Source organism: Mizuhopecten yessoensis, unplaced genomic scaffold (genome assembly GCF_002113885.1).
Source record: "Mizuhopecten yessoensis strain PY_sf001 unplaced genomic scaffold, ASM211388v2 scaffold4947, whole genome shotgun sequence".
NCBI lineage: Eukaryota > Metazoa > Mollusca > Bivalvia > Pectinida > Pectinidae > Mizuhopecten > Mizuhopecten yessoensis.
In genome coordinates, this window is record NW_018405801.1 from 1,684,350 (window position 1) to 1,708,412 (window position 24,063).

Genomic DNA, 24,063 nt, shown 5'->3' on the forward strand with positions numbered 1-24,063 from the left:
CTTGCCAGACTTGACCAAATTCTAACTAACTTTGGTATTTTTTTAAAATGACTTGATGAGCCATTTGTCCACGTTTCGTTTCGCTGTAGGGTGCCAGTAACTGGTCCTATATGTACCACGTTTTTCAATGGTCACAAAGGACCGATTGGAACGTTCATACATTATGAGTGCATATTCGGTTTAGGATACAACTGCATATGTCAAGATGATTTTTGATAAACAAGAAACAGTGTGATATATAAAAAAAGAAGATATATTTATTCATAATATTCGTCATATTGCACTCACATCTACATAAATACGATACGAATACTATAAAAAGATCTTGTACTCTCAGCAAGACGTCAATTTTGGATGATACTACATACGATTATGAATAAAAAAATACATTGAAATACTCAAACCGACACATTATTGGCTTAGTTCACAACTTTAACAACCACAGAGTTAATAGTATTTATAATTAATTGGACATCACATACAGCATTGGGTTGGGAGATTTTGTTAAAGGTGTAAACATAAATTTGATCATGAAGCCAAATTTGTACTTTGTCGCTTTAATATTTATAAATCTGCATGGAAGCAATTTGATTGGATATTAAAACAATATTTTCCTATCGTGCTTGGCAGTTTTAGAAATTATGTGTAAGCCAAATATGTTTAACTATAAAAACAACAAGGCCATGGTAAATGTATTAAGATTAGGAGAAGCGCACGTGTCGGCGATAAGGATAACCTTAAAAATGTATCAGCGATTAGCTCATTAGAAACAAACGTATCCGTGACCCCGATAAATAAAAATCAACGAATAGGAGATTATGACAACCCAAAATAAGCGAATAATAATTATGATCACAAAAATAAACGTGTCAGCGACTATGATAACATAAAAAGAAATACTGATAACTAGCAACAAGCGTTTCAATGACTTGGACATAAATACGATACAAGAACTCTTGTTAAGTCCATCTGGACGTCCTCCGAAGGATGAACGTCGACGTTTTCGGAAGAAACCGTCATATCCCACCAGTCAAGATAGACGATTCTATCATGTAGTCCTTTGAATTCTTCATACCAAATTTGGCCGTGACATCGACGAAGGTAGTCGAGAGGTTCCAGCACAGACGTGTATGTGATTGAGTGAGGACCTTGGATAAAGACAGCTGTGTCCGGGGCTCTCTTCCAAAGCCTCAGCAAGGCCTTGCGTGCGTCTCTGACCATAGCTTTATACACAGCGATTGTGGCTTTCGTTAAATGGTAGTAAAAGTGAATGACCACAACTATTGGCCGGTCAGCCGTTATTTCGTCTAACCAGCTGCCTACTGACCGCATGGTGTCAAGTCCCTGATAATCTTTCACAAATAAGGGGGCATTGTGAGGAGCCCACATAAGTTCTAAGTTCAAGTCTTTGTTATGCGCCTCAAGAAGCTTATGCCAACGGTCTCCTTTTGTGTATTCAGAGGTGTTATAGGTAGATCCTGACATGGTGACCAATTGGACAAATGTTCCTCGACTGTTTGAATCTCCAAGCACAACGAATCGTTTATTTCTGAAACATGATATGTAATCTCCGGACCGGAACTTTGGTGAACAATGGAGGTTAACCCATTGGTTGTGGAAATAGTAACCCGCAGGAATGGAATCTTCCCACGTGTCAGCTCGGGGTCGATCATAGCACGTGCCAGGTGGCGATTGCAGGCTATTCACCTTACCTGTAAATCAAAATGTGTATGTATAAGCTTTCAAATGCTATGGCAGAACAAAATATGTTTCTATTGTCTTATAGAAACAGAGAGAAAATTTATTTTGATATTTCTAGAAATACATTTACCCGATATCAATGGCGCATATTTGTAAAACATTCCCCTAAAATCAAATCGCGCCGCTAACGGAAGGACAGATAACATCAATTTAAAATTGAACAATATCAAGAACGATTTCAATTCATTTTTGAACTCGTCTCGCTAAAAAAAAAAGTTTGTTTCAATTAAATATTTTGCTTTAATTTAGCATAAATGTTTATAATACTAATTTTTGCTCAAGGTGTATTTGTTTGCCTCGAACAAATTTTAATTTTAACGACAGTAAAATCATCACGACATAGAAAAGGAACTATGACATTACCTTAATTTGCACACGACGTTTGAGCAAAATCAATACAAAAAAGGACAATTAGCATCACTTTGGCGTACACAATAAGTCTGAGCAAAATCAGGACAAAGGTCGGGACATCACCTTGGCTTAAACCCATAAATGTGTCAATCAACCAAAGTCTACGGCACAACCATGTTTGGTGACCGATCAGAACTTGAAACGCGTTACGCATGCCGACCAGTGCCCGTGTGAAGTTCCATAAGCATCTAGTTAGTATTCTCCGAGAAACTCCCGAGAAAACGTAGAAAGACATAAACGCAGCAAACACTATTGTTAGCTGGATTTAATTACTGTAAACGTACAGATTAAACGGTAATTTTATTTTTGGCGTTTTAACGCTTTAGCTATTTTGATAATCTATTACAATTTGATAGCACGATAGAATTTGAGTTTGTCAAAATTAGTGCGATTTAGAGTTTCAGAAAGTTATAAAAAATAGAATGCACAAAAACAACACAAATCGATATGAAGAAACAGCATAAGAAGCGGAAAAGATAACAATAAATAATATATCAGGAAATCTAACAGTGCCATTACCCGATGGTTCTGAAGAATAGACTTTTCTTCCGCCATATACGTCACTTACATGATGTCTCCTGTCATTACTAGGGATGTATGTAGGTCACTACCGATCTAGGACACAGTGGCGGGTGTTAAATCATGATAGACACTAAAATCGACCAGTCGAGAAATAGGCAAGGTGAACCACAATAAAAATTCCTCGGCGTAGGTTGAGGCGCGTTCTCGATAACCCAGGGGTTCCAGTTGTTCGCTCGCTTGCGCTCTTTGCACCCCTGGAATATGTCATAAAAATTTAAGGAATCTGTCAGTCGTATTACGGTAACATTGACTGGCTTTGAAGTCGACTGTCGCTTCTCTGTAATCTTTAAAGGATAGGGATCAGCCTAGCGATTGGTCAGGTTCTTTTTTACTTGAGACCAATCAAATAGCTATCTGCGTGTCTGACATATTCCGGGGGTGCAGAGAGCGAAAGTAAGAGAAACCCTTGGAGTATCGAGGAGTGTTGAGGCGTATCTGGCAGAGAACCACTATGATTAGGTTTTCGCTGACTAAAAAAATGTATTTATCATCATAATCTGCAAAACGTCCACACTGTAATACATATAGAGAAAACTGGTTTGTGGTATGAGATCCAACATATTGTTAAAATATATTACCCCTGTATGTAGTAGACAGTGCGAATTTAAACATAAAGGTAAAATACATTTTAATTTAGCAAGACACTTTGCCGAGTGTTGAACTTCAAATTCTTATCCCGAGAGTTAAATTTATCTGATTGCATCATTGATCCTTTTTCTGCCACATTTTCCTGTTATAGATAATAAATGATGATTGTGAACTCTATGCACCGCACCATTATCAATGGTGCATGAAATATGTAACAAAATTGATGACGTGACTTTGGTTCCGCGGCATTAAGTGATGACGCGGTGATGACGTTTACAGAAGACTAACGCATATAATCCGTATTTCACTATGTATTTTAAAAATGTTCCTAGCAATAACGAGAATGCCTTTTTGAAGTGTGAGGAAACCGGTTATCATCCATGTAGATATCACTTACCCTCGCTGACTTTAATCTTTATTGGAGGGAATTTGACATGTCGTACACTGCAATACAAAAAAACATTTATTGAATTTTAATCAAATGTCACTATATAACTGATAAGAGTGGTACTAAAGAACACAATATCACGAATAGGATTACAAGACAGGAATATATTGATGGGAACCAATTACATATGTTAGTGAGCGATATATCACATGGTTTCACAATTGACAAATTGACAGTTACGGAGTGTTAAACGCATTCAGTATAGTAAAAATGTATTCCATATTGCATTGTAGCAGTGCTTAGGAGTTCGTTTTACAACAAAGGTTGCATGCCACTGTGTGTATGCTTTGCTGACAAAATGTAAAGCAGTTACAAAACAACTTGTCATCGTTTCAGAACGTTAATGTAGTGCAGTAATACAAATAAGCTGATGTTCGGTTTTTTATTATAAACACAGTGACTGGGAACGCCAATTCCTCAATTCATTCTAAGACAAACACGACAGTAATACATAAGCTTATAAGATTAACAGGTGTACGTAACACAGCATTACTTCCAAAAACATGTTGGACGATAGCTAGATTATTAAATGAGATTGATTCGATAACCAGAAGGTCGTAAGGTCTACACGGTAATATACCCCAGTGATACACACATGAAATACATATGTGAGAAAAATCGCCCATTTTTCAGATAAACTTAGTTTAGTAATCAATGTTACAGTCATCAAATATCGTGTGACAAAACTCAGTATGTATGTGAAAGATGAACAGTTGTAAATTATCTGAAGAGTACTATGTCAAGATACATTTCGTTACTTGTTATTTATAAAAAAAAAAATCTAATACCATGGAACAATATTCGAACTTAAGAACATCGTATAGCTTCACTGGTAAACCACATCTTTAAAATACATGTGTAAACTACACTTTACAATAAAAAATGTTTTTGAGTAAACATGTGTATCATTTCAATGATAATTATTCTAATATATGGATGTGTCTGTGCCGGTAGGGACTGGCCGGCCCACTCACACCACTAGCTACCATACTTAGGTTACCATTCCTGTTTAGAATAAAATAAAACAGATTAAATATACAACAAACAAACAAAAACTGACCAAATAAATATGTAATAAAAATAGTTCTTTTGTACGATGATGAAAAGGCTCGGTGTTATAAGCTCTTAACATGAAAAAAGTATATGTACATGTTTTATCATGTTAGGGAAGTATATAACAAACGCAAGGTTATTCACGTACGTATTGTTTTACTATGCTATAAGGCTTCAATACATTGCGAATATAAAAGTGTTGTTAGCTAAACATTCGCCAACTTTATGATAGACAAATGATTTGTGCATAAAAAACCGAGAAAAAGTCGTTTGAAAAATATGTCATTTATGCAAAAAGGAAAAAAAGAAAATATCTAGCATTGAATAGAAAATACAAACGTCTGAAATATATTTATGCTTAGTTTGCTGCATTTTACCCCAAATAATTGATGATTAACACCGAACCTATTAAAATAGAATACCTGGAGTCGTTTAAGGATGTCATTTTGTTTTTTCATCATTGACATATCGCCTCAACGCCTTTTCCTCTTGACTCCAATCCATTAGGTGCACACGCTATTTTTATGGATTCTCTTAACTTATTTCGAAAACTAAATGTGCTGACGAATTTCTGGGGATATTATTTACAACTCTTTTTAAACTGAAGTATAAAAAGGATTTTGAAAGTGTATGGTTACTGTTTGAATGTGTAAATGAACATAGATCGTACGACTTTGTAACCCAAAGCATCTGTTATGATCAGCGTAGTTCATGTGACTGGAAACGTGAAATCTATATATGTTGTGTTTAACGTATGTACTTGGCAACGCTCCTAAACGGATACACGTGAATAATGATTTGTATATAACAGGAAAACGGGCAATATGATTTAGAATGAAAATGTCACGCCATGCTAACTGTAGGGTGCAATAATGGAAATAAAGTTAAAGATATAATAAAGGTTAGGTAGAAACACAAAAACATGAAACAATAATGAAATCTGTAGGTAATCTATATCAATAACGATAACAGGGAAAGAGAAAGAACGAAAACATCTCGAATCGCAATTTTTCTTTTTCTTTTTTCTGAGGTGGTTTTTTTTTGGGGGGGGGGGGGGGGGACTATTAATACGAACTTATCCTAAAATGAAGTTGGTCGATGCAAAACGCCAAAATAGGAAAACATTTTACTGTACCAAATGACCATTTACCACCTCGGTAATAACATAGAAAACCCATACGGTCAAAGGTGATGTCACCTTAAATGATTTCTTACGCACAGGGGAATGGTATACAATAGGATGACATCAGTATCAATAAATTATTGACGATGTTACAAAGGAACCCCCGTAAATTCAGCTTATTAGGGAATCATATATCAAATCAATTTTTATACCGTTCTTTTAAGTGAGAATATCTTATAATCAGCAAAGCGAAATGTTAAAACAAATCCAAAATGCTGTAATATACTTATGTAAACCTTGGCTTAAATTGATTTCTTTTTTCAGATTGTGCATTTTGTGTTCATCAACTTTTTAATTTGTTAAATGCACAAAGCCCGTATTCACGGAACCGCTTCATGCTTAAACTCAGATTCTCGGCAAACGCCCAATTTCCTGTTCTTGTGATAAATTCACATTTTTATAAATGCTTATGGATCATTATGGAGAGCCAGACACCGTTTTCGATGTTCAAAACTTTACTTAAAGACAGTGTAAAAATGATTGAAGTGAGTTACAAGAAAATCAGTTTGAGCACAAAATCCTTACTTGAGCATTGAAAAAGTTTCATGAATACGGCTCTGGGTCTTAAGCATACGATAAGACAATGACTTTACATTTCGTAAAGGATATTAGAACATTTATGTTTTGAATCATAACATTTCTGTCCTCAATTATGGATAGAAAGGTGTAATTATACTGAAGTATATACTTACTCAGATACTGTTATCATATCCGTATTCAAAAAGTTCGTTTCATCAGAGCACTTGATTTTTTTCATATCATTACAATCCAAATGCCGCGATTTTGGCTGACAACAGAACCACGGTATTCCATAATTTATTTCAGTCAAATTGCATCCGGAGCTTTCGTGACAGCCTGAAAGTCCCTCAAACAATGGACTGCACTTTGTGGCTTCCTTGTGCTTTCCATCTGAGCTGATGAATTGCGAACTCATTTCATAGAGTAGTCCATGTGTTTCGGTGGTATTTAAAAAGAATGCAATGTGCTCTCTTGTATTGCCCATAGATACTATAACCTCTGGTGACCCTGCCCAAGGCAAGGTCAATACTCCTGTATACGTTCCATCACCATGGTCTATCGTATACCCGTTAACATTAGACTTAGTCGATTTCTGCCTTAACCATATTCTTATGTGATCTCCTCCTGTGGCTATCGGTGCCCCAATATTATCGTATAAAATTATCCGAACCTTCAGCGTGTCGCCAACTTGGAAAGGACCCAATTGGATTTCAATTTTAGAGTTATTTACAGAGAAGAAATGGTCAGGGTCAGATACAGAAAGTTGTGTGTAAGCGTTGTATCTCTGTAGAGCAGTTCGAAGGAGATGAGGATTTGAATCTCTGGCAGAATGGGGAACACGTAACACATCAGATATGCTGTTGATGCTTTGGAAGAAATGCGGTCCAGGTACATCAAACATACGGATGTCTCCTACAGCTCTTTCGTATTTGGATAAATCTTGTATTGTCGCAAACTGGTACCTGGAATAGATTTTAAAAGAAATTGTAAGACATGCGTTGAAAATGGATGACAACAGAAGAAGCCATGTCGTCTATGCAAGTTTTGAGCAGCTTTTAATTGACAAAAATAGCATCGTAACGAGAAATTCAATGAAGCGTACATGCACCTTTTTGTTTATCGGGCATGGAGAATAACGAAAAGCAATAAATTATTCATCGGTTTTGGAAAAGTCTGATTTCATAATAAGATAACAGTAATTTTTCAATAATTACTATTGCGTTCAAAGTTTAGGAAAATTATTATGGATACGTTTTTTAAGATAAAAGATGACGTTGCACTGTCATGGTAATGACGTTAAAGTATCAGGGTATTGTAGGGCACGATTTTTTCTGATCAGATGAGATGTAAATTTTGCTTGAAAATATTGTTGAAATAAGAATATATGGATTATCATAAAAGCGCTTTATAAAATATAAAAAATAGTTTTACAGAAGTATATATCAAAGTGACTTATGACATTGCCATAAAAGTGTAAATGAACCTTTATCGAATATATGTTTAGTACAGTATTTCGAATTATTTTCACTTGAAATGCATGCATGATGTGAAAAGAAGGAGGCGCCTATTTACGAATGTAGTTGGTGCAGAAAGCCAAACAAAACTAACTGTTTTTTATGGCAAATTATGGTCATTTCGTAATTTTAGCAATTATCAGACGTACTTTATATCAAAAGAACGAAGAAACTATAACTGTAAAGTTACGAAACATGGGTAGAATGTTATGGTTAAGGGAAAGGTGCATATTCAACCCTAACAACGTTATACATTTATGATTTTGGATTTAATAGATAATTTATAATCAAAAACGTTTTTGTAAACTATATGTCAAAGCTATAAGGCTACGGCCAACCTCAGAGAATGCTGACCCACCAGCGGGGTTCACCAACTTCTATCAGTAGACACACTTAGAAGGAAAAACTGTTTTAGAAATGCAGAAAGTCAAACAAAGAAAAACATTACTGCATTATTTTGACATGTCATCCATTTAATATGACTTTTCAATGATGTTAAAAGTAAAAACATTGTTGAACGTAATGTCTAAAATGGTCTGAACATATATGTCATATGTTAAAAACACAGCGAGAGAGAAAATATGCCAACAAAATATCTTCTTACGCAGCAAATTTACAATGTTTAGCAACAACATTTAAAGAATCTTCAGCAACAAATATTTATAAATCATAACGGAATACAATCACAATACCAAGACAACATACACGGCGAGTTTTAAATGAAACGATGTATCTTAACTTCGTCCCTTCTATCAGACATGATTGTTTTTATTAATAAAGTCAACCACAATGAAACGTCAAGTGACACGTATATGAATTTCACAACTACTCAACGTAATGACATTATGATTGATCTAATATTAAATCCACATAAAATGGTGATGTTCTGGAGCAGGAAATGTTTCCTACAACCCATGTTTACAATAACGGACAGTTACACAATTGTCCAAACTACATAAACTACATGCATTATTCATTAGCAAAGGCCCTGATAACATGCCAGAATAACCAATCATCTTTTGTTTAATGTGATCTAAGTTAAGTATTGTTATATTAATCACAAAAATGTGCAAACACTGGTGTTGTTTGTTTTGGTTTTAATAAATTCTCTTAAAGATACTTTTATATACCCGAAAACAACATTTACATTTTTTCAAAGGTAATAAAGAGTGGTAATTTTCGTATACTTAACATGAACAATTTCTGACAAGGTAGGTACGTGTAACAACTTATGTTCGTACATTTTGAATTGACCTTTTTAAAAGCTAACAATGCTTTAGATAAATACCTTGTAGCCTCAGGCAACCTTCTTTGTGTATTACAGCTCAGTATATCTGTCAGTTTATACAGCCATATAAACGTTGGCATTTTTTTCGAATACTAGCCTGACAATAATTATAACATTATTCGTGGAAATCTTGATCTTGATCTAAGAAATAAACACCTAATAGATTTTGCCGATAGAACATATACATAGACAATCTGCAAGCACATTATGATTCATTTATTATTATTATATACATTTTCAATTGTAGTTTCTACTTACATACACCATAGAAAACCAATCCCACAGCAGATCGATATCGCCGATAAGGCTCTCTTATACCTAAACCTCATCCCAGCTGTTTGAGTAGGCAAACCATCCATTTGGGAAGACTAGGTCCACATGACGTGATCATTACGATTCATACACTATAAAATAAAGAAATAGTTTACTTTTACATTTTGAAAAGGTCGACACGTGCAGGATATACGACAACGATTTCACCGTCAAAGAACATTAACATATTCCATCGATAAAAATGTCTATTAATAGTTATCAATCAAAAATGAACGTCTTATGAAGTAATGTTAACTTATCTGTTAAATCATTGAATGTACAAAACATAAAAACAAAATAAACAACCAATCTTACCTGGTTAGCAGACGGCTAAAGCCATTGTTAATCCGACAAGGTCTGACCTGTAACTTGCTGGACAGGTGAATGAAGAGCAGACGTACGTGTAAACTTAGCTAGCGGTATGTAGTTATTGCCAGGGGCGACAATACCAGTACAAGATGGGCGGTTTATACGTAACAGTGTTGTCATTTTGTGACACATTATATATATCATTATCGAAATTAGTTTTTGTTATAGTGACAGCGGAAGCCGTATGGTAATATCAGTGGTAAATATACGGTATGTTAAGAGATTATGCTATCGATAATTTGATGTTCACTAGCATGTATTGCAGTGTATTTATATTCAGGTTTCTTATTATGATTATGGGTTTTTTCTTCCTTATTTTCATATCAATGAAAACATTTAATCCAAATGTTTAGACAAAGGTATGAGTTACTTAAGGATTGACCTTCATTTTGACGGCGTATACGGTAGTATGAGCGGAGTTGGCAACGAACATATTCAATGGTGCGTGTTAGCGCTCCATAAATAATATGTTCGTTGCCAACTGCTTTCATACTACCGTATACGCCGTCAAAATGAAGGTAAAAAAAATCAAAGCGGGTTACCACGACGGTAGCTACGGTAGCCGTGGTTGCTAGGACAATATATCTCCAGTGAATCTACATCTATTTATGAGTAAATTTAGAAAATACGCAGTGAACAACACTATTTGTTTCCTTTCATTGATTTTAAATTAAGCAATGTGAGAAGCCCTTCGAACTTGTCTCTTCATTTACAACGGTCGTCATGTACGCGCATTGACACACTGATCATGGAGTGACGCGGTCGAATGTTTCAGAACGAAGCCACCATTGACGACGTTACCGCCAAAGAAGTTTCAATGTGCATCCATGGAATAAGAAGTTTGTCAGCATTCCTTTGTTGTATAACTAGACATAATTGATCCCGAATATGTTCTTTGTATCTAGATGGTGAATGAACCAAGCAATGGTAGTCATTGGACTGTTATCTTGCTGAAGCGTGATTGGCGCCATATTTGAAACAAGTATCAATCCGTCGAGCCTTTATTCACTACGTATAGCTAATCTTTACGCAATCAGAGTTTACTAAGCTGAAGAAGGGAAACATGTAAATATAAGCATTTTTTTTCTCTCTCAGAATTCGTCAAACCAAAATGAAAATCTTAAATGAAATGATCATAGAACTAAACTTAAATTGCCCTATACTTCTGCTTCGTATTTTTGTGTTTATGGAAGCCTAAGCCAACGTTTGATAAATTCTAATTAACAGTGCACTGTAACAGACAACGTTGAAGAATCGAAATGTAACGTCATTGAGAAAATAAATATTCTTAAATATTCTTCTTAAACAATACTGATGGCAACTGTCTTTTAATATGATTAGCAGGATTTATATATTAATGTACAAGAAAAGACAAAATTGCAGATTTCTTTCCTGAAACCGTGATTTATGGAGGAGGGGGGGGGGGGGGATATCACATGATTTATGGAGAAGGGGGAGAGATATCACATGATTTATGGGGGGGGGGGAGAGATATCACATGATTTATGGAGGAGGGAGAGAGATATCACATGATTTATGGAGGAGGGAGAGAGATATCACATGATTTATGGAGGAGGGAGAGAGATATCACATGATTTATGGAGGAGGGGGAGAGATATCACATTATCTCCTGATCGATTTGTAACTGTTTGCTTTAACGCCATGTAACTAAAACCTTTAAAATGCAACAGTTTACTTGTGATATATGACACTTAAATAAACAACACTGACTTACTATACAGTTGAATAAATATTACCGCAAGTATTCTTTCTAAAAACTGTTCATGCTAAATACACGTATTAACTAGTTATCATGAAAAAACTTTACTTTGCATAAATACTAACAAGTAAAAACTGATACGGAAGTTGTATCAGAACCTTAAGTAAATCAGGAGGTGTGAAGATGTTACTGTGCGAAACATAATACAAAAATCAATTTCAAAACATAACTCATACTCTCAAAGCTTTAAAAGCGAACTGCATTTATGTGTCATGTACGACATAATGCATAAGGGGCCTTTTCTCGGATAAGTTAAACATGCAACGGATAAAACAGACAAAATTGATATAATCATGATATCAGGAAAGGTTAACATAGTCATCATATCTGGCAACGTTAATATATATATGATATCAGGCGACGTAAGTATAGTCATGGTATCAGGTAACGTTAAAATAGACATGGTATCAGGTAACGTTAAAATAGTCATGGTATCAGACAACGTTAAAATAGTCATGGTATCAGGTAACGTTAAAATAGGCATGGTATCAGGTAACGTTAAAATAGTCATGGTATCAGGTAACGTTAGAATAGGCATGGTATCGGGTAACGTTAAAATAGGCATGGTATCAGGTAACGTTAAAATAGGCATGGTATCAGGTAACGTTAAAATAGTCATGGTATCAGGTAACGTTAGAATAGTCGTGGAATCAGACAACGTTAAAATAGGCATGGTATCAGGTAACGTTAAAATAGGCATGGTATCAGGTAACGTTAGAATAGGCATGGTATCAGACAACGTTAGAATAGGCATGGTATCGGGTAACGTTTAAATAGTCATGGTATCAGGTAACGTATGAATAGGCATGTTATCAGAAAATGTTAAAATAGGCATGGTATCAGACAACGTTAGAATAGGCATGGTATCAGCAAATGTTATAATAGGCATGGTATCAGGTAACGTTAAAATAGTCATGGTATCAGGTAACGTATGAATAGGCATGGTATCAGGTAACGTATGAATAGGCATGGTATCAGAAAATGTTAAAATAGGCATGGTATCAGACAACGTTAGAATAGGCATGGTATCAGTAAATGTTATAATAGGCATAGTATGAGACAACGTTAGAATAGGCATGGTTTCAGGTAATGTTATAATCGGCATAGTATCAGACAACATTAGAAAAGGCAAGGTATCATGCAACTTTAATAAAGTCATGATATCAGACAACTCGATATAGTCATGATATCAGACAATGTTAGTATATTCATGGCATATTTGTATCAGGGGACGTTAGTATAGTCATGGCACATTTGTATCAGGCGACGTTAGTATAGTCAGGTTATCAGGCGACGTATATATAGTCATAATAACAGGCGACGTTAGTATAGTCATGGCACATTTGTACCAGGCGACATTACTATAGTCATGGCACATTTGTATCAGGCGTCATTACTAAAGTCATGGCACATTTGTATCAGGCGACAATACTATAGTCATGGCATATTTGTTTCAGGGGACGTTAGTATAGTCATGGAACATTTGTATCAGGCGACGTTAGTATGGTCAGGTTATCAGGCGACGTATATATAGGCATAATAACAGGCGACGTTAGTATAGTCATGGCATATTTGTATCAGGGGACGTTAGTACAGTCATGGCACATTTGTTTCAGGCGACGTTAGTATAGTCATGGCACATTTGTATCAGGCGACATTACTATAGTCATGGCACATTTGTATCAGGCGACATTACTATAGTCATGGCATATTTGTATCAGGGGACGTTAGTAAAGTCATGGCAAATTTGTACCAGGCGACGTTAGTATAGTCATGGCACATATGTATCAGGCGACATTACTATAGTCATGGCACATTTGTATCAGGCGACGTTAGTATAGTCAGGTTATCAGGCGACGTATATATAGTCATAGTAACAGGCGACGTTTATATAGTCATGGTATCAGGTAATGTTAAAATAGTCATGTTATCAGGTAACAATAAAATAGTTATGGTAACAGGCGACGTATATATAGTCATGGTAACAGGCGACGTATATATAGTCATGGTAACAGGCAACGTATATATAGTCATGGTAACATGCGACGTTTATATAGTCATGGTATCAGGTAATGTTAAAATAGTCATGTTATCTGGTAACAATAAAATAGTTATGGTAACAGGCGACGTATATGTAGTCATGGTAACAGGCGACGAATATCTAGTCATGGTAACAGGCGACGCCCCTATAGTTATGGTAACAGGCGACGTATATGTAGTCATGGTAACAGGCGACGCCCCTATAGTTATGGTAACAGGCGACGTATATGTAGTCATGGTAACAGGCGACGATTATATAGTCATGGTAACAGGAGACGTTTATATAGTCATGGTAAAAGGCGACGTTTATATAGTCATGGTAACAGGCGACGTATATATAGTTATGGTAACAGGCGACGTTTATATAGTCATGGTATTAACCAATTATGCAGCAATATGTTATTGCCGTTTCCATATGCACCTCGGGCTATAATTCAATGTGTGAAGAGTTGGCGTGTCTACTGATTAATCAATGTGTGAAGAGTTGGCGTGTCTACTGATTAATCAATCAAAATGAACGTAACTAGTCTTGATATTCATCAACACGCCAAAAAAAAATGAAATATTTATTTAGACAAGTTAGAGTATGCATTCTATATAAATATATAACATAATAATGGAATAAAATATAGAGAATGCAGTATTAGTTTATATTTAAGGAATGATTTTTATTTTTTCAACATTTATGAGGTCATAACAACAATGGGTTTATGAACATATTGAATGAATCGCGTTAGCGATTCATGTAACATACAGAATGTATGTCCAAAAACCCATTGTTGTTATGACCTCATAAATGTTGAAAAAATAAATATCATTCCTTATATTTACATTGACGAATCCTTTCAGTGGATCGATATAACAACGAATAAAACAAATAAACAGGGTTTGTTCCTGCTTATACACGGGTGCAACGCAGTGGCGAGAACAGTGTTTTTTCGCGGGGAAATGTGACACTATCGTGAGAGATCTTAGCAACCGTCAACAACAATAACACAACAAAATGTAGTTCCATATTCAATGTTTATTTGTAGCACAGGACACGTGAATACGTGGATATTTCACAAAGCACAGTTCAATAATATTTTAAGATGTAAGAATTAAGCATCTAGGTCGGTCGTTCCGAGTGAGTAGTTTTTGTAGTGTATTACTACGCAGTGTGATCAGGTTACTATCAGTTCCCACGTGCTGAGATTCTATGAACACCTGTGTTATGCATTTATGAATGTAATTTTTGTCAATGGGTCTAAGCATACAGAATGTAAATATAATGAAATAAGTGTTATTTAACATTAAGAGATTGGATTAAACTAATAATTGCGTCGTATATAAAAACAAATTCCCTTTTAATACCTCAAAATACAAAACAATGTTATAAAACAATATATACAAGTTAAGTGTCAACCGATTAAGATAAAAATAGTTATGACAATCAATCTCACATTTAAATCAACACATTGCTTCGTTTTTTATTATTTGTCAAATCTTGTCAACATTTTCTCAGGATAACATTTTCGAAAAAAAATGTTCAAGCTAGCTAGCAATTAATAACAGTTACTGGCTTTGTGCAGATAAAATGCAGTGCAGGAGGTGATCGATGGGTGTATAAAACAGGACCTTGCTGATGGCATATCACTTATACACGCTTTTATGCATTTAATGACTTTGCTTTGTTAGCTTCACACAGTCGTGTGTATGCTTCATTACTTTCCTTTCAATATTTTGACATGAACATCGATAAAACAAATTTGTCGGCTAAGGTTGGTGTCAAATTAGTCTTAGTTTATTAAAACAAATTGAAAACATTCTATGCTTATATATGGTTTGATTGGCATAATTCTGTGTATATTTTTTTATATAAACTGACATTATTGGTTAACATTATATCATGGACATTCGGTAACAGATGAGTCGGAGTATTTTTATCTTTTATTAAAAAAAAAATCAATTTTTATATCTGAACGTTTTTTTATCGCAACATGATATGACACAAATGTGTCATCGCTAAAAACTAGTATTTATTTTAGTGTATAACATCACTCTCAGTATGCTAACTAGACTTCAACATATAAATTAACCCCCACAGGCGACAGCTCTCAAACAGTGCACTGATGTATATTGCGAAAATACACAAACACATATATAATGCAATGAGTATGGTAATGGCGTAAGCTTGTATACATTTTGTCAAAATAATTTTATATTGAAAAAAAACATCATTTTATATTTATAAGCTTATTGGAATCATTTTAATAAAAGAAAAGACAATTTACCTTTTCCTTAGCGAATTATTGCGTTGTAAGACATCGTTCTCAGTCGCGGGAGTTATCACCCTTTCCACATGCGTTTATAGTTAGAGTGAGTATGCTTATATTTTTGAAATTTTTTAATTTTCATGTTCAGCAATATTTATATCATCAAGCGTTATAATGTCCGATACTGTAAGTGTAACCAGACTGGGTTAAGGCACGTTATGGGACTATTCTCGAAAACGATATACATCTGGTGCACAAATGTAACGGTGTGTCAGTTGAATGCATGCATTATTGCTTTTCCGACCGAGCCAGTCAGATATAGTTATATAAAGGTCACTGACTTGTATCATTCGTATGAAAACACATCAGTTCTGGGAAATGTTGTACATGCACAATGTATATTGATTACTGTGCAAGTTGACAATTTTGAGGTATGGACATTTTGGCCGTTTTCTTTTTTTGCGTTGAGTAACTTACCACGAAAACATCAACACAGATTATAGATAAATAAAATACAGCGTCATTTTTACAGTATGCATAAAGATTTTTTATCATTACATTAAACACACTGTTATCATTGTAACAGATTACACTGTTTAATGCCTCCGCTAGGAGTCGACGCCATGACATCTGGTTTACAAGTTTTAGTGAGTTGCATGATTTCAGCGAGTTACAAAATAAAGTTCGTTTAAGGCACAGGACACCATATAATCAGTTGTTAACGCAAAGAAGAGTTCAATTCAGAGTTGGGTTTTTCCTGGAGTATTCTCCCTTTTATATAGAAAACAAGCCTACCAAAAGTAGTGTTCCCGGCTTAGCGTAATTACCTTATCGTGATTTTCGTATGCTTTGCAGTTCTTTAATTGGACAAATATTTCGTTGCTATGTAGACCCTTACAACTCTTTTGTTTTTGTTTTATTTGTATTCTCAAATAAGCAAATTCCAAACAATTACACTTTGTAAATAAACTGTAAAATGCATGGCAGCATGTGAATTTTTGTCGAATACTTAATTTTAAAAAGCCATATATATTATATTTCACAGCAGTGACAATGCTAATACAGTAATATACTGTTGTTTAACAATTTGGTATCGGTTACCTCAAGCTCAGAATTCTTCCCGACCTTTGGAATATGAGAAGTCATTCATAAATTTATGATATCCGAAAGACGATGTTTTTGCAGGATCCCTGTATCACTACACTGTGGTTTTCCTATATGCAGCAACCTCCCATTAATTTCCGTTTGGATATAACTGTAGAACAGTTTGGCCAGACACCTCTATCACAGGTAGCTCAATCAGTTATACCAACAGTTTGGCCAGACACCTCTGTCACAGGTAGCTCAATCAGTTATACCAACAGTTTGGCAGTGTTCAGTGTTCCTATTTTGGTCTAGTCCGGCGATGTTTTTCGTTAAAATGTCAAAACACTATTTTGATTATTTTGTTCTTGTTAAACCTTTTATCGTGTCTTATAGAAGTCGTGCAAATATAGTTTTCTTTTTCAGAAATAATTTATTAAAGCTATAGTCGTGCCGGAAAAAAACCAGTTTGTAGTTACAGTTTTTGACAGAGGTACGGGGATCCTTTATATACATTTTGTACATTGAAATGTGAGGAACGTTTTTATAGCAAACTTAAAATGGGGTATTTCTATTTGGTAACCGATTTGTAGTGTTACGTTCTCTCATCCTTTAATACTTTAATGTCCCCCGTACCGGTAACACTTTCTTTTTGTTTCATACATGAGTGTAGCTTAAATAAATCCTTCCTGAAAAGAACACAATACCTTGCAGAATTGATATGAAAAAACAGTACAGATGAAATAAATTATTATGATCAGCAACAGCGTTTTGTGAGTAAATATTCAGCGAGGCTAGAACGAGATTCGAACCATAGACCTCAGTTGTTATATATATACTGTCCCTCTTAACAATGGGGCTACCTGGTCAACGGAAATGACTCGGCCAACTGTGTTACAGTTACATCCAAAACGATGCTACGGGATTTTACTGTATTTAAAACGAAACAGTTTAGTTGCAAACGGATCCAGAAGTTCCGTATTAGTTTACTCCTTTCTAAGTAAGGTTGTAGTATTGGATCACCTCCTTCGTTGTTACGTTAGGTTGTACTGTTAGTCCTTCTCGTTTCTTAGTTACGTCAGGTTGTATTGTTGGTTCACCTCCTTCGTTGTTACGTTAGGTTGTATTATTAGTTCACCTTGTTTCTTTGTTACGTGAATGGTAACTTTATTAGTTATATAAATACCATGTTGTTGGCTGCTCTTTGCCCATTTTACAAAGGGAAAGTAACTTCTCCTGCGCTAACGCCATAAGTTGTAGTCCGTCGGCGATATGTTCAAGGGTGCAAACAAACTGACACGAAGGTTTTGTTTGGCCCCGCAAAAGCAGAAAGCAAAAAGGAAGAATAATGTTTTATTGTGCTTTTTTTTATTAAGGTTAGATATACGAAGCGCAGTGTATTGAATTCTAATGACGAATGATTCCAATGTTTTAAGCATTTCTTTTGGTTGAAGTTGATTTCTCAGTTAGTGGAATATATAATCAATGGCTCTCGAATGTTCAAAAGAAAGGGATGCCACAGTTTTTCTGTCTTGAAATTAAACACAACAATTTAGTCAAAACTTTATGACAGGTTTCCTGATGTTTGGAAAACGCATTGGACTTGAATTTAAGGATCCTTGCATTAAAACAGGAAGACTTGAATTTAGAAACCACCATTTACTTTAAAATATATCGGTTTGCTGATTAAGATAAAGGATCCCCGTACCACTACAGGAACTGCAGCTATGCTTTGGAAATTGATTAGCATTTCCCTCACTTTGATAAATAACATTTGAAATGAAAAACAATCCTTGCAGGACTTTTGTATAAATAATAAAGATGAAATAAGCGATATATATCAAAAACTCTGTTCTGAGTGTTAAAAAGCAAGATTAGACAGGAATACGAACCTCAAACTTCAGATTGGTTGAATCGACGGAGTTTATAGGTCAACTGAAGTGTCCTAGCCAAAATGTGCTAGTTATATTGAATATTAAAATTAAGAGGGTAGTTATATCAAATACAAAATTAAGAGGGGTTCACTGTGTACACCAATAAACCATACTGCAGAGGAGCAGGGATCATTAAGGTTAGTATTTCCGACAAAATATTTACTCGTTTTCCTTAGCAAGTTAAGAAAGATTTATTGTTGTATCTAAAGACACTTTGTGTCCCCATATTGCAGTCTAGGAATTCGGCATTGAAATTCATACTAAAATCATTGGGTTTGTGTGTGTGTGTGGGGGGGGGGTCTGTGTGCAATCTGTTTCATAACATTCGTTCAGTGAATCTTGCACGTGAAAATGCTAGTATTTGTAAGAATAGTTAGTAACTTGTTCCTCGAGATAAAGTTACATTGGAATTTTATTTGTGTACTTGTTAATTATATCTACAATGATAATAATTACATGTTGTTGATTACTAAGAAGCCCAGTGCCGGAAGGTAATATCACCAACACCATTCTAGTAATATTTTAAAGAAAGCAAACAGATTATGGTCTCCTTTTCGCTTTCTAGGGTAGAGGTGGTGTCCGAATTGCAAGCAACAAAATAGAAAAAACTTTTTCTTCTATTGTTTTTATTTTTTTTGATATATTGATATTGAAATTGATATAACTCTTAAATATTTAGCTGTCAAAACAAGGACAAAAACCAAAATAAGAAGAAGACACAATTCGTTCACGAACAACATCATCTTTATTCGTCATTTGTAAACAACTACTTTTACAAAATAGGACAACAAACCAATTCCTACATTCGGCATATAGACACATTTATATAGAAAATGTATAGATTATCTTTCAGTCAATATAATTAAAACAAGATGCAATTTTGTCCATGGAATTGAGCACGTCTATTTTGTTTTGATCATATGATTCCTCGGGTTAATGCATTGATAGAAAAAAATCAAAATCATAGAGACCGACAGCCAGTCTAGAAATTAATTTTAGATCTTTCTATTTATTCAATCACTATTAAATCTATACCAACAGTTTCTAATGAAAATATGTTTATTGCCAAAAAAGATGTACTCCATACACAATTCGTGATATATAATTGGTAATAGTAAAAACTCATATTGGTTATTAAATAAACATTGATAATTAAGTTCAAATAATTAGTTACCATTCATTATAGATAATATTAAAACTAACTGCTTAATTAGACCAAAATTACCTGTTGCCTCGACCGTTACGTGGAAACTTGATATCGGGCGATCAAATATATTCAGGTATGCCCAACCGTTTATTTCTGTATGCTTATCGAGTACAATACACACATCCTTTGCCAACACGACGATTTTTCATGTAGAAAGGTTGATCATATTCGTTGAACGCTATATCAACAGATGCTATCAATATCAGTATCGAATTGTAATGAATGTGGTATCGAGTTGTAATGAATATGGTATCTAAACGATAGGCCATCGAGGTCTAATTTTGATATGCTTCATGAGATCATTCGATTTGGGATTCAAACGCAAATCGCTTAGAAAGTTCCTTAAAAGCTGCTGACAGCATTGCATTCATCGTAACTTTAATAATAGTTGGACTCCTTTCAGTTGTTTCGCCCAAAGGATCACTAAAAGGTCATTAAATGATCACTAAAAGGTCATTAAATGATCACTAAAAGGTCATTAAATGATCACTAAAAGGTCATTAAATGATCACTGCACTACTACCAAAAACTGTATTGAAAATATGTTTTCCCGACATTACAGTAGCTTCGATAAATAATTTCTGAACAGAAGACCATACCAAACGGGACTTTCATAAGAAATAATGAAGATAAAATAAAATATAATCAACAACAGTGTTCATAATGTAAAAAATAATGTGCAGGACAAAACTGAGATTTGAACCCTGGGCATCAAGTCGCTATACTTTCGCACTAACCGTTTGGACTAACTTGTCAGCAGAAGTGTCTTGGCCCAACTGTACTGCAGTTATAACCAAGTGGAAGTTGGGGGAATGTTTTTGTATATAGGAAAGTGCAATGGGACAGGGGTCCTTAAGATTGATAAACGGTAAGAGATGCAGATGAATATGTTTTCATTTTGATCCGTATTTATCGACAATAAACTATTTCCAAAACAGCATATAAGTTTTAAGCAAAAAACATGTTTATTTATATAGCAATCCATTGTGCATATTTACCAATCTTATAACAAGTAGAAATATACTTCACAATGCTGAATCAATTTCATTAACAAAAGACAATATTAAAACATATTACAACATCAAAACAGTACCGTTTGTCTTTAATGGAACTCATGTACGCACAAAATCCCTTTATTTGAATTTAAGCACTTTCATTGGGATAAAATACAAAGCTTCTCTGGTTCAAATAAGAGCGTATGATATATGTATGAATCCGTGTCCACTTAGATCCAATCTACAGATATTGCACGACGCTATTCAAGCAATTATAATATCCGCACGTTTTCACTACCATTATTATTTCAAGCAATGTTAGAGGTTATAGTCCTTATTACGTTTAACTATAAAAATACAACTTGCCCAGGAAAATAATGTCATTTAATGTGAGAATACTGTTAAAATTGTAATGGAAATTAACGCGTTTTCCATTAAAAAATATTATCGGATTGAAAATTTCGGAAAGTTCAAATTTCGCTCTGGGAAATTAATGTCATTAAAAACTCATCCTCGTAAATAAATACGTCTAAAATTAAATGCATTGAATCATAAGCCATCAAATTAATTGCCCCAGAGGCATCATTTAAATAGCAAGGGCGAGACATATACGTCATAATGAATATCGGCAGAAAAGACCTCAGTAAATATGAGCCTTGCAAGATGATCTAAGTGAAAATAAATCCACTTTCAAATGTATGCGTCAACAAAACATGAAGCAAAAAACAAATTAACGTTTCTTGTGCATGGAGTATGATTACGGCAATTAGACATTTATCCAATAGTTTATTAAGCGATGAGGACATGTTGCGATACACAAATTATATCAGGCTATTTTCAGGCACCCTTCTGTGCTATCTAGACTAGCTCTCGGCGTCTACGGTACGTATCCCTTGTCAGGATATAATTAATACAAGGATGTCACTAATGAAGTGTACCTTATAAATTGTGAACAAAATGTTGATATGGAAATTATAAACCCGAGTATTTAGTTTCCATATCTAACATATTTTATTTTACCAACTTTTTAAGCGTAGCTTCCGTAAAAGGCCATATAACATTCCTTAGCCAACAATGAATATATATTATTTCAAGAAAATTCACAAATTATTCAACAACAAATGTGTACGTACAGCAAACATCTGACAGTCTCAAATATTTAAACTTTTGTACAAAAGCTGTAAACTTTTTGCTTTTGTGAGATTATAACAAAAACTGTATTTGCCAGAGGGTATCACTCCACTGGTCAAAATAGCATGTATAACATTAAAATGACGTTACTTTTAGATTGTCAGCCGACAAAAAAATCGTTTTATTCTGCACTTCCTTATCAGGACTCTAAAACTAAAACTAAAACTAAACACTTCATAAACCGTTAGGAACATTTTAGAGATAGGATGTCTGTGCCGACATTTGTTATTGTTGATTTGTTATAATATAAGACAACCATTGATGTAGGAAACATATGACCTCTGTAAGCATCCTTATAAACGAACAAGAAGTCACAATACTGTATATTCACTGAGACATTTCCGTAAGAGTTAAAAACAAAACTTAACACACATTTTGTTTGGGGCAGTGCCGTCATGTGTTTTACATAAGACATATTTTTGTTAATAAAATAACATTTTATGATGTTTCTTATTTTCATATTGTAATGCTGGACTTGCTTATTGACCCATCCAACGCCATTCTAGTATTCGGGATACACCGGTAAATAGACACCTACAACAAATATAATATATTTGGATGAATAAACAAGGGATGATTTTTGTTATCAAAAACGAACAAGGGGTCACAAATCTGTGTATATTAAGGACAGAGATCTGATTTATGTAAATGTCATCGCGCCATACCAACAGGTAGCAAGTACTATTCGTGATGGGGGACCATTACAGATGTCCCCCAAACTGCCCCCATATTCGCAAAGATGCATCAGAAAAGGATCGCATTGCCATAGTACACCTACAATGTACATACTTAATGTGAGTGAAATTGAGCAATTTCTAAATTGCGATCAATCAGAAGCCTCTGTGTGGTTGATATGGCAATGAAACGTATGTGATTGAATTTGCAGTCCCCCCCTATATACACCAATGTTCATCAAAATCGAACAATATCTAAATTTCGACCAATCAGAAGCCTCCATATGGTTGTTATGGCAACGAAACCTATGCGGTTGCATTTGCAGTCCCCTTATTCCCCCATATACCAATTTTCATCAAAACCGAACAATATCTAAATTTCGACCAATCAGAAGCCTTCATGTGGTTGCTATATGGTTGCTATGGCAACGAAACATATGCGGTTGAATTCACAGTCCTCTAATATCCCTATAAACCAATTTTCATCAAATCGAACAATGTCTAAATTTAGACCAATCAGAGGCCGCCGTCCGGCTGACCAGTCGGATGACCGATCGAAAAATGAAAATAATTTTGCGCACCGCCTGTCATACACGAACACTCATGTAAAGTTTCTTTGAATTCCGACCTACGGTTTTCGAGAAACATGTCGGAAACCTCGTCGGCGGAAGAAATTGGAAGAAATAATAATAATAAGCAGAAGAACAAGAGGAAGAAACGGAGAAAAAACAATATGTCCCCTAACTTTGTTTGGGGACATAATTACATGCAAAATATAGCAATATTGTAGGTGACAAAGTTTATGGCAATTGATGAGATTGCATAATGAAATATTGACAGGTTGAACAACAGTTTTAACATGGTCATTTAAATATT

The 24,063-nt window shown here is 34.7% G+C and overlaps 2 protein-coding genes across 3 annotated transcripts in view; both read right to left on the bottom strand.

Moving 5' to 3' along the window:
- Positions 1-252: 252 nt before the first annotated feature.
- LOC110450070 (NXPE family member 3-like) lies at positions 253-17,340 on the bottom strand. 2 transcript variants are annotated; one of them, XM_021497314.1, is made up of 5 exons: positions 17,205-17,340; positions 9,606-9,751; positions 6,719-7,507; positions 3,740-3,786; positions 253-1,712 (listed from the first exon to the last, which is right to left on the bottom strand). In XM_021497314.1, the coding sequence occupies exons 2-5, from the start codon at positions 9,704-9,706 to the stop codon at positions 922-924; spliced, it is 1,728 nt and encodes a 575-aa protein (XP_021352989.1). In that variant the 5' UTR covers positions 9,707-9,751; positions 17,205-17,340; the 3' UTR covers positions 253-921. The 2 variants fall into 2 exon arrangements, with proteins under 2 accessions (XP_021352989.1, XP_021352987.1); XM_021497312.1 differs by lacking the exon at positions 17,205-17,340 and adding an exon at positions 9,975-10,087.
- A 2,506-nt stretch (positions 17,341-19,846) lies between these two features.
- LOC110450071 overlaps positions 19,847-24,063 on the bottom strand; it is a 28,145-nt gene continuing 23,928 nt past the window's right edge. Inside the window, exon 9 of the mRNA XM_021497315.1 lies at positions 19,847-23,047. Coding sequence (XP_021352990.1) covers positions 22,970-23,047 — 78 coding nt within the window. The 3' untranslated portion in view covers positions 19,847-22,969. The remainder of the gene's footprint in view (positions 23,048-24,063) is intronic.

Coding starts and splice junctions, on each gene's coding strand:
- LOC110450070 (XM_021497314.1), bottom strand. CDS start 9,706: ATGGATGGTTTGCCTACTCAAACAGCTGGGATGAGGTTTAGGTATAAG. Junction 7,508..9,605: donor ATTGGTTTTCTATGGTGTAT/GTAAGTAGAAAC, acceptor AATCTATTCCAG/GTACCAGTTTGCGACAATAC. Junction 1,713..3,739: donor AAAGATTAAAGTCAGCGAGG/GTAAGTGATATC, acceptor TTTGATTTACAG/GTAAGGTGAATAGCCTGCAA.